Source organism: Lagopus leucura, unplaced genomic scaffold (genome assembly GCF_019238085.1).
Source record: "Lagopus leucura isolate 7727_CA_CO unplaced genomic scaffold, USGS_WTPT01 Super-Scaffold_100004, whole genome shotgun sequence".
Classification (NCBI taxonomy): Eukaryota; Metazoa; Chordata; class Aves; order Galliformes; family Phasianidae; genus Lagopus; species Lagopus leucura.
The window spans coordinates 64,816,358-64,827,719 of record NW_024962264.1 but is presented as its reverse complement, the minus strand read 5'-3'; the positions used below and the strand labels follow the sequence as shown (position 1 = coordinate 64,827,719).

The 11,362-nt window shown below is 45.6% G+C and overlaps 1 protein-coding gene across 8 annotated transcripts in view; it reads left to right on the top strand.

The window, feature by feature from the left end:
* The first annotated feature begins 958 nt into the window (after positions 1-958).
* REEP1 (receptor accessory protein 1) overlaps positions 959-11,362 on the top strand; it is a 60,041-nt gene continuing 49,637 nt past the window's right edge. For all 8 annotated transcript variants that reach the window (XM_042870516.1, XM_042870515.1, XM_042870514.1 and 5 more), the window contains exon 1: positions 959-1,063. In XM_042870516.1, the coding sequence (XP_042726450.1) occupies positions 1,032-1,063 (32 nt within the window). In that variant the 5' untranslated portion in view covers positions 959-1,031. The remainder of the gene's footprint in view (positions 1,064-11,362) is intronic.

Sequence of the window (11,362 nt, the reverse complement as noted above, 5' to 3'; positions counted from 1 at the left end):
AGCAGTGGAAGGTGCTTTCTGACCAACTAGTTATAATTGAAACAAACTGTGCCAGCGTAGCAAGGGAAAAGCAGAGCCAGAAGGAAACAGTTCAGTACAACCGTTTGGGTTAAGCTAATATCTTTTGATCTGTGTGTGGGCAGACGTTCCTTGTGGAAATCGGGCTTCACAGCTGTGTGAGATGTCCTGATAAAAAGTAACTGACAGGAGAGAGTGCTGGCTGTTACCTGGCAGTTATGGGTTGTCGGCTGGGCTAATGTTTACCAGCTGTGCCTGTTAACTTCAAGGTGTGGGGGGAGAGCTGTCTCTTGCTGTGTGTCCAAGGAGCCCATCAGCACCATGCTTTAGCTGGATAGGAGCAGTCAGTAGGGTTTTCTCTGTATTGTGTACTTTGTCCAGTTCTGCATCCTCGGTACAAGAGAGACCTGGACACCCTGCGAGGGTGGAGAGCAGTGAGATGGCTGTAAGGAAAGGCTGACGGAACTGGGGCTGCTCAGCATGGAGCAGAGGGGACTTAGGGCTTCTCACCCACAGCCATAAATCGCTACGGAAAGGTGCAGAGGACGGGGTCAGGCTCAAAGGCTGGGGCACAACCTGGAGCCCAGGGGCTCCTCTCTGCACCTCTGTGCTGGCACAGGAGCCAGAGAGGCTGGATCGGGGGTGTTCTCCTCGGGGACGTCCGAAAGCCGCCCGGGCACCCCGCCCTGGCTGCCTCTCGCCGCCCTCGCACCGGGGCTCCCCGTCTCCGGCAGCGAGGCGGGGGCAGCCCGGCGGGACCAACGCGGCGGGGGCTCGGGCTCCTCCTCCCGCAGCCCCGAGTCCCGCGGGGGGCGGCGGCGGGGCCCCGGGCTCTGCCCAATCTCCGCGGCCGAGGCCGGCTGCGCGTTGGCTGCCGGCGGTGCCGCCAGTGAGGCTGCGCTGAGGCTGCGGGGCCGGATGGCCGAGCCGCCCGCCCCGCTCACTCGGGCGGCGGCCGGCGGCGGGCGAGGAGACGGGGGCGAGCCCTCCGTGCCGGGAGAGCCAGCGGAGCCATGGTGTCATGGATCATCTCCAGGCTAGTGGTGTGAGTAGCCGCCGGCGATTCGCAGCGCGGGGATACTACGGGTGGGTTGCGGAACGCTGCGGAGCTGTCACGGCAAGGTGACGGGGTGAGCGGCTGCGGGAGAGCGCGGCCCCGCCGGTCGCTGCTTCACCGGGGGAACGGAGCTTTGTAAGCGAGATCGGGCGGCCCCGAGGACCCCCAGCCTGGGAGGGGAAGCGTGCGGCTCCGTGTCCCTGTCCTCCGGCTCGTCCGCGCCCTGGTGCGGGCACAAATTCCCTGCAAACGCTGTCGGGGCGACAGGGAGATGTCTTCCCCCACCTGCCGAGATATTTCACCCCGGCTGCCCCTCCTGGAGAGAGATTCGTGAGGAAAAGGCGTTTTGGATGACGCTCGGAAAATGCGTGAGGAGGTGAGGTGATGCCGAAGGTGGGGCAGCGGGATGGCCGCTGTGGCACACGGTGCCATCTGAGCAGTGTGGCTGCTGGAGGCTGCGGTGCTGAACCACACAGATTTTTCGGGGTTTTCTCTGTACGTAGAGCTTGGAGCTCAGGAGAACATCTCCCATGCTCTGAAGGTGTGGAGGAAGATCTGGAAAGGCCTGTCACTTTCTTTGTCTGTGAGAAACGTGCCATGAGGTTGCACCATCAGCGTGGTTCCATTAAGGCATTTTCAGGATCTCATTTCTTGCATTTTGAGATGAGACATAAAAAGAAAAACTCGACTTGATCTTCGCTATCTCTATATATCATAAAGGTGTTGGGGGGCTGTTGGATATGAAGGATTTGGAGGGTTCTAGAGTTGAATGTAGCCCCCAGAGGTTTATGAGCTGGATTCAGCTGCAGTTGTTGCTAGCATTGGTGGGTTTGCACTTCATTCAAAGAAAGCATGTTAGCATTGAAGAGATTTAATTTGAATGGTATAACTACAAGTATCTCTTAAAGCAGTGCAAGCTGTAGCATGTATTGTCTGAGGCTGCTTTTCTTTCCTTTCTTCTGGACCGACTTTTGCTTTTAAAATAATCATTGTGTAATCCAAATAATCTTCAAGAACAAGGAATGTCAAACGAGAGGTGGTAATTTTGCTTGCATTGGCACACACATATACAGGTGATTTCATCTTAGGCACGTGGACTGGGGTAGGATAAGGGCCACACATTCAGGTAATTAGCTGAGCATACAGACCTTCCCGTTCCCTTCGCTTTGTGTGAGCAGGGTGTCACAGAATGGAATCATGTGTAGTGGGTGGTACCAATTATTCCTTATGCTAGAATGTCAATGGCAAATGATAATTTGAACGTGCTATTTAAATATTAGTCATAGTAATAATTAAAAAACAGTAACATAAGGAAATCTTGTACAAGTTAGCCTTGGTCACCACTATCTTTGCACCACCACTTAATATATAATCTGTCCTTTAAGAATGCTCTGCACCAGAAAGGTGTGGGTTTGTTATGATCCCAGCAACATCACAATGCCATAGAGTATTGCTTAAGATGCAGTTTACTGGGGCTAGAATTGTAAAGAAAGAGTGGAGAACGTTGGTAATCTTATGTCCCTGCAGATGCTGGGCGATGTGTGATGTGGACCAGCCCTTCTGGCTGGGTGCAGAGCACCACGCAGATCTGCATGGGGGAGGTGACCTGATGTTTTGGTCTTCAGAGCAGTTATAGAGATTGCTTAAAAAAATAAAAGGCCATTCTGTTTATCATTTCTACTGACAAATGACAGGGATATACACAGGAGAACTTGTTGCTGTATTTTGTATGACGACAAGGACAGGCAGGTGGTGTAACTGCTGCTGACTGCTATGAGCTTCCTCCAGGCTGCTGTGTTACAGTTAGCCAGCAAAGTTTATCCTGCAGCCAAGGGATTAGTGCAGCACATCGTGGGCCAGAAGGCCAAACTGTACCTGTGGCTTAGCACAGCACAACCTGAACCTGCTCAGGTTAACTGGTGTGTGGCTGCTGACTCCTCAATATACAGATTAGGATCATTACAAAGATCTAAACTGTGTAATCCGATTTCCTCATTTGATTATGAATTGTCAGCTCATCCATCAGTACAGATAGCTGTGCTCTAAGTAGAATGGCCACCTGGTTTAGGCTTTTTTCTTTTTCATGCCTATTCAGCTTTCCTCCTTCCTCTCCCCCTCCCCTTCGAATCTTGTTAGCTGATAAGGATTATGAGGGAAAGTGTCATGGTGTGATTTAATCATTTTGTGAATCTTGCTTTCTGCTTTTAGGTCTATGTGGGATTTACCGATATGACTCAGCTAATAGTAAGGGCTCTAAAACCAAGAGCAAACCCTTGCTTTGGCTCTTGAATGCTTTGTCACCTTTATTACCCCCGTTGCTTATCTGTGCTCGGTCGTCTTTAATTAGTGGGTATGTGATTCAGTGCATTTTTACATTTGGGGCTGGGACATGCATTCCCTCAGCAGAGCACAGTCATGCCTGTGATTTGATCATTACTGCTTCTGTCCTGGCGACTTCTATTTCCAAAACGATGCTGAAGGAGACCAGTGAGCAATCTGCCCCTTCCACATGCAGTCAGGCAGCTGACTTTTTCACCAAGGGATGTCTGGAATCACCGTAGTTGTGACTGTTGCATCTTGGAGTCTTTGTTGCTTTGTTTCTGACAGTAACTGGAATGGGACCTCATCATGAGTTAATTACCAACCCTTATTTATTCATCATCTCTGAGTACATCTCAAAGGACATCCTGGCACGTCTGTATTTCAGTTTCCTCAGCTGTGAAGTGAACTGTGCTGAATTTGTCTTCCTTGAGGCTGACTAGAAGGGAGCAGCGGCATGTCCTCCCATCTCCAGCTTACTGCTGATAATTGCAAAGGAGGTTCTTTTCACTTCAGGTGGTAGGGAACACTCTAGCAGAAGGACTTGGGATCTGTTTTCATTATCAGAGTCCAATCTGGCTACAGCAATTGTAGGTGATTAGAGACTTCCTATACTTTAGGCTGTTGTCTAAAAATATTTTAAAATTAAAAGTGGAACATATAAATTAAGCCCACTGTATTAACATGGAAATGCTTTTCCAATAAAGATGGGGGATAATAAAGAACAAAAGGGCAAGTTTCTGGAAGCTTGGCATGTCCCATTGCCTCTTGAAAGCCTTTCAGTGTGGAACACATCGCCAAGGAAGGAGATGTCAGTAGAAATGAGGTTAGATCAGACAGGTCATCGATAGCAGAGATGACAGTGTGGCTCATGGATTTGAGTTCCTGCCATTAAAAGCTCATTGCAAATGTTTACGAAATTGTTTGTGGCAGCCTCAGATGCGTTCCCTGGGAATTCCCAGCTCTATGGGGAAGTGACAGGGATTTGGGAATCTATGAGAAGCATCCTTTCATCTGGCTGCTGGCTGCAAGTAGGTAGGTCTGAACAAAACAATCTCCAGCAGTAGGCCTAGAGTGTTCCTGGCACCCTCCTGAGGCTGTGGGATGAGCTTCTGTGGTCCTCTCTTTCATGTACTGGGAAGTGGGAAGGGTGAACCACCTGCAATGCAAGCGGAATTTACCAAGAATGGTTACCTGTACCATAAGGTGGTGTAATCTCTTGGAAACACATCTTGCACTGCTGATCTCTCACACAAAGATTCCCTGGTCCTGGTGGCTTCCAGCCTGATGTGCCACTGTGGCTTTGCTGAGGAGACAGAACCTGTTGGTGACAGTAACTGACAGAGGAGCATCCAGCGCAGGTGTGACATTTGCTTTGCCCTTCATGTGAAATGTGAGCGTGAAGATCACACTGCAGGGGATAACGCTGCCTGCTGCTTTGTCAACTGTGACCCACATATTCCCTGCACGAGCACAGATGTGGTGGAAATGCTCTTAGCCCCAGTGAGGAAGGCTTTCCTGAATGTACAACCGTACAACGCAGATGTTACCAGCCCTGGTTTGGTAAGGGAGGGTGTTTACCAGACTGGATGTTGTGGAAATAACTAAGGGGCTTGACCTTTGCAGCTGCCTTAATGGAGTACTTTCCTTTTAGGGGATCCACTCAATGTCACTCTATTAATGTACTTCCATACATGAATTTAATCTTGTGTCATCAGATTGGTTTTTGAGCAGTGTGTTAGTGAGAGTTGGCCGTTGGGTTTGGGCTTTGTTTTAAGAATTTGGGATGGATGTAGGAGGATGGAACAAAAGTACAAACTTAGGTGCTATCCAAAACAGTTAAACAGCCAAGAGCTTAAATGTTCTGAATAATGGTGCATTGCCTTCCAGATCCTCAATGCTGCTATCAGTGTTGCAGACAGCCAAACTGCCTGTAAGGTTGGGCATTGCAGTACTTACAAGATGTTGCTTAGTCTTAGAAAGGAGATTCAGATCCCAGTTACTCAGCCTGTGGTCTACGTGTGGCTGTCAGTCCATGAAAAGTCAGCAACTCTACCACAGAAACCCACCTGCAGACAATTATCAGTTATGCCGCTTTAATTAAATTTTAAATTGATTTAATTGTTATTTTTTTACTGTATTGCTTAATTATAAGTTTTGCAATCATAACCACTGGCTTACAGTTTTGTAAAATATTTGTATTTGGACATTTTACCAATCCATGCTACTCATGCATCATCTATCCTTAAGCAATAGTGGGGTATAAAATGAGCTGTATGTTTCTTGCAAAGGATCAGCTGGTCCAGTGATTTGATAAGGTTGAAGAAAAGCTCCTCTATGCTGTTACTGCAGTTAATGGAGGGAGACAGCCATCTCACAGAAGCTTCCATTAAAGATAATGCATCGAATAAAGAGCTGTTAGGTCAAGAGGAAACACTCAGTACAGAGAAGACAAAGAAGTGTGTGTGATCACACCTCCTGCTTCTGGGTAGTAAGAGTGCATTTGCCTTTCTGCTTCCATGCTTTCAGCAGGCAGAGGCAGTATGTTGGGAACTTTCAGGCTGATCGTAAAGGTAGGTGAAGAATCGAGAGCAATGCAGAAGAATTGGTCAGTTTGGGTTACTGTTGACCCATTATATGTCACAAGTTCTTCCATGTCCTCACTGGATAACGGGTCTGAGTCTAGGCTTCTTTTTGCTTGGCTGCACTTGATTGTAACAAAAAGTGAGGGCTACTCAGCAGGTTTCAGATGGTTCTTGTTGGGATGGAATGGCTCAGTGGAGGGAAGGGTCTGAGTGAACAAAGCCTTCACAAGCAAAATACCTGGCAAAATGTCACTTAATTCGCATCCTTTTCTTGTCACTCATGTGCTATTTAGATTGTAAACTCTTTGGGATGAGAACTTTTATTTAGTGTTTTTCACTGTACAGCACCCTATGCGATGAGATTTTGTCCCTGCCTGGTTCTCCTAAGTTCTGTAGCATTATAAAGATAAATAACTTAAAGATAAATATGAATAAATGCAACTCTGCCTTCCTGATGAGTCATTTAAGGTCCTGTGCACCTCTTTCTGACACTGTTACTGGTATAGTGTTCATGGTCTATGTTTGCATTTCACATACATAGAATAAGAGTAGATTTTTGTTCTAAGGAGCTCTTAATTTAAATCAGTGAAATACAGGCAAAACAGGTGGTGAAAGAAAGTGAATTAGAAGAAACAACAAAACAAAAGGTGCGTCTTTTCTGTCTGTGGTTTGTGTGCCACCTAAGAAAAGGACTGAGATAACAGTACTCTGCTTATTCTGCAGGAAGGACCCAGGGAGGCACTCTGGACCTGGAGCAGTATGCCAGAACCAGAGAAATTAGTGGTGCTTTCTCAAGCTTTGCACACAAAGCGACTCTCTCATACTGACAGGCATCACAGAGCAGGCATTTCTCCTTAGCTGCTTGTTTCTTGTAAACACATTCGATGGAATTTATCAAGGGGAGACAAGGATTCAAATTTTATATAGGTGATTATAGTCAGAGAGAGGCAGTGATGGTACTGAAGGAAAGATGGTACAGTAAAAAGAGAAGAGTAAGCATTACTTTTCAGAAGAGACACATTTATATGGAGGCAGAGGGTTTGATGTCAAGTTAAAGACTAAGAGTGACAGAAGGACAGCTGACAGCACTGGCCTCATGTCATGCTTCTCCAATGTTTCTCCAAATGCTGCCTACTTACTTGCTGCAGCTCTTCCTGTTAATGTGCTAATTACTGCTTAACAGCCAATTCCAAAGAAGGAATGAATCAACCAATGAATCAGGCTGTATTTGGGCTTTCCTCCTTCTCTCCAATGGTAAATTTTCACTCTGTGAAGCAGTGGATTTTGTGGGACAACAAAACCAGCACTGAGAAACCTATTTGTGAAGAGCTAAGAAGAATGCTCCTCATGTCTGGAGTTTTGTGCTTTTTGGACTGGTCCCAGGGATGCCAAGGCAACATGTGTAGCCTGCCTTCAGATCTACTGAGCAATTCAGTGCTATCAGCATCAATGAACAGTTGCAGCTCCTGCCCCAGAAATGCTTCTGTTCTGTTGAGTTCATATTGTTGCTTCCTTTCACTGAGCTCAGTTGAGCTCGTTAACTGTATTCCTTGTTTCCAGGCTCTAAATAAGTATCTTTAGAGACAGCCAAAAACTTCTTGCCTCATGTTCTGAAGGGAGAATTTGTGAGCGATGTAAATATGGATTTTGAGCAGAACTTTTCCAAGTCAAATAATCAAGAGTTCAGAGGTGCTCTGGGATGTTTTGTGTAGTCTGGCCCATCATGTAGCAGAGCTCAAGCAATGGCAGAGGAGAGAAACCAGGAGGGCAGTGTGGGAAACTCAAGAGCTGGATTGTGTCTGTGCGTATCTAAACTTAGACTTGTGAGCCATCCCCTATTATGTGACCCACAAGAATCGGCTTGTCTGATCCTCAGTGTTAAGTCATCATGAATAACACCATCTGGCTCCTCAAATCTATCTGCAGAATTCACGGTGACACTTGCAGGAGGAAGATGGATGCTGGAGCTGCACTGAGGCTGAAAGGCGTTGAGTTGGGTGATACACTCTGTGGGAAAAGATTGAATGGGTCTGCAGGGCATGCGTGGCTAGGGAACAAGCTACAAACAGGAGGTGGCTGTGTGGAGATGAATTGATGGTCAGTGGTTAGGTACTGCTGAACACGCTTTTGCAAAAAGCACACACCAACAAACAGAACCCACTATTTTAATTGTATTTTTGCTGCAAAAAGAAAAAAAAATAAAATAAGAGAGGCCAGGGGCATAGCAGATACAGACACTGAAATGTGTCACTTCAAGTGATCCATTTAGGTCTGAGCTGAAGCACGTTGGCAGGGCAGGCTGGGGGCAGTTTGCATCTTCCCTGGCATAATTGCATCTGTTTTGCAGCTGGACAGAGGATTCTACTTTCCAGGTTTATTGTTTTCATTCTGCTTATAAAGATTTCAGTCAAAACAGAAAGATGTTGCTATTTAAAAAGTACATTAATAATTAAAGTGAGGTACTCAGGAGAATATATTCCACAAGGCTGCATTTGTTGAATTTAAGTAGATCATAATAATTTCCATGGTAACACGCTCTACTGTCCTATATACGGAAACAGTCTTTCTTGTAGGATCAAACACAGAGGAAGCTGTTATTTAAATCAGATACCTTAAAAACACAGACAGTGAAAGAAGAGTAAATAATTTCCTGCATAAATGTTGTTGATGTTTTCTCACTTTTGTAATATTATGCTAACCTCTTTTTACAGCTGTCATACTGCAATCAGTCAAACAATCCCTGCTGACTCTGGCTTAGGGCGAAACTATAATCTAATGATCCTCTCCTAGTATGTCATCACTCTCCCTCTCCATACCTGTAGATGTATACAGCTGAAACTGTTCTATATCTGTAACAGTGACTATCATGGTGTAATCTTGAACAGGTCTACTAGAATTGCTGTGCCTCACTGGCTAAAATTGTGTCTATGCTAGCATTCTCCCATCTCACAGCATTAAGTAAGGCTTCTTGCATCAGTATTTGGGTAGCATTTTATATGACATATTGTCTTATGGCTGACTATTAGATGGTAATTTGTAATAAGTTTAGTACTGGAAAACCTAAAAGTTGCAGATTCATGCGGGAGATTTGGATAGAATTTAATAGAAAAGTTATTGATGTAATCTTCTAATAAAAATAACACGGTAAATGAGGGGACAAAATCAGTTCATCTCTGAAATAATCGCATCTTGTCTGTTTTGTCAGTGGAATTAGACTATGGAATCATAGAATCACAAGGTTGGAAAGGACCTACAAGATCATCTAGCCTAACTGTCGATGCGTAAGTGATGCATTGCCAAATTTTAACAAGAACTGCCACAAAAATTCCCAGTCTTTGCTTGTAAACCTGAAGGGTCAAGGGTGGATGTTCTGCAGACAGAGGGAATAAATAGCTGGAGAATGATGATTCGATGCAAACCTCAATCGCTTTCTTATTCCTAAGGCAACAGAAGGGCTTCAGCGTGCAAAAACAGGTGCAGCTCTGTTGAAGTCAGTGAGTGAAGTAAATCTACCCAATGCGAAGCCCAGGGTTGTGTCTGTAGCCTAGAATGGAGAGAGCCTTGGAGAGGGTGCCAGCTGGATCCTAAGAAGTTGCACTTTATGTGATGGAAATTGGCCAGTTCAAGACAGTAAGAGGCTTTTATTCCTCATGAGTCTCAAATTGAATTGATCCTGTCCTTTCTTTCATCTTAGTGTTGGCAATTTTACCACTAAATTGTCATATGGCTTTTCCTGTGCTTCAGTGACTGAAGACCAACAGATGGGCTGACCCAAAGCTGTCATCAGGGTATTTGTGACCTCAGTGCTCTGTGAAAGTTCACAACTGAGCTCTGTAATAAGCATTAGTACCCACGGAAAGCTGAGGATGAGGAGTGTGACCACCTTCTCTTCAAATTGCTTGGAGGAATCTTTGTAGAATCATAGAAAGGTCTGGGTTTGAAAGGAGTGCAATGATCATCTAGTTTTAACCCCCCTGCTATGTGCAGTGTCTCCAACCACCATTCCAGGCTGCCCAGAGCCACATCCAGCCTGGATGTCTCAATGCCTTGTTGCAGGCTGCCCAACATATACAAAGTAGATTGTTCCTAACAGGGAGAAACTGTTCTCTCTCATACTTCATACCTACAGTGTTACATGAAGACCTTCAGAGGCGTTTCCGAGGCTGCCTCACGTGGTTAGAGCTTTGCTTGTGTGATTTAAGATCCTGGCTGTCTTAAATCCATTTCAGCGCTGTTTTGCAGAACTGGGAATCGCAAGAGTCTGCTGCCAGTCCTTGCCAAGGGCCAAGAGGAGGTGCCATGTGACTGATGGTACAGATCCCATGCATACTTATGCAGATTATTGCTGGATCAGTTCAGAATGAACAGGGCTGGCTAAGAGACTCCATGCAGACAGACTGAAAGATCTTTGCTGCTGTCCATGAGGCAGGGCGTGCATTCTAAGTGTGTAAATACTATGCCAGATTTTGCATGGTACTGCAATCCAAACCACTTGTCTTTTTTCCTGTGGTTTGTAGCAATTCATGGTTAATCCCATGTAAATGTACTTCATACATCTCTTTTTTCCCCCTCTCTAGTATTTACTTATAGATTGGATATTTTCCCCTCTTTGCTATAGCATGCCCTGAGGTTTTTGCCCTCGGAGGTGCTCTACCGCCACAGGAATGGCTCTGTATTCTTTCTTAATTATTATTCTGCTGAGGTTTGCAGATACTTGGCTGTAACAAATCAGATCCCTATTCAAAAAGCTATTATGCTTCAGATATGTTCTTGAAACCAGGAAACCTCGATCCAGGCAGTCAGTCCATAAATGGCTGCAGTCTGTAAAGAGGCAGTTCTCAGGGCACATTCAGCTACGTGGTGTGGCTGAAACAATTAACCACTGCACTTCAAACAGCAATGCTTTGTTTCTGGAGAGCTGCACTTGCAGTGCTGTCATCCTGTGTGAATCTTCTTGTCTGGGCAGGAGAACAAACATTGGACTGTGGCGTTTAAACCAGCATATGACAGTGAATAAGAAGTGGTGGAAAAACATACATAGGATAGCAGGCGGTGTGGGTGTTCCCACCAAAAGTACAGGCTGCCTTCTCACGTAGCTGCCTGCTTAGAAATCTCTGTAATGGACGTAGAGGCACTGGCTTCTTTTCCCCTTGCTTCCCTTTAAAGTTATTTCTGTGAAGTCTCTATCTGGTTCCTAAGCCTCAGTTTATATTTCATGTTATATTTTGAGTAGCTGCCAGCTGCAAGTTGTGTGAGAGAAGGTGAGAAGGGAAAGAAGGTGAAGTCACTGAGCCAAAAGAAAGGGAAAATTCAAAACCTTTACCACTCTGAGTTGTGCAATACACTGTTTTTGTTTTTTGTTTTTATTCGAACTCTCAACTAA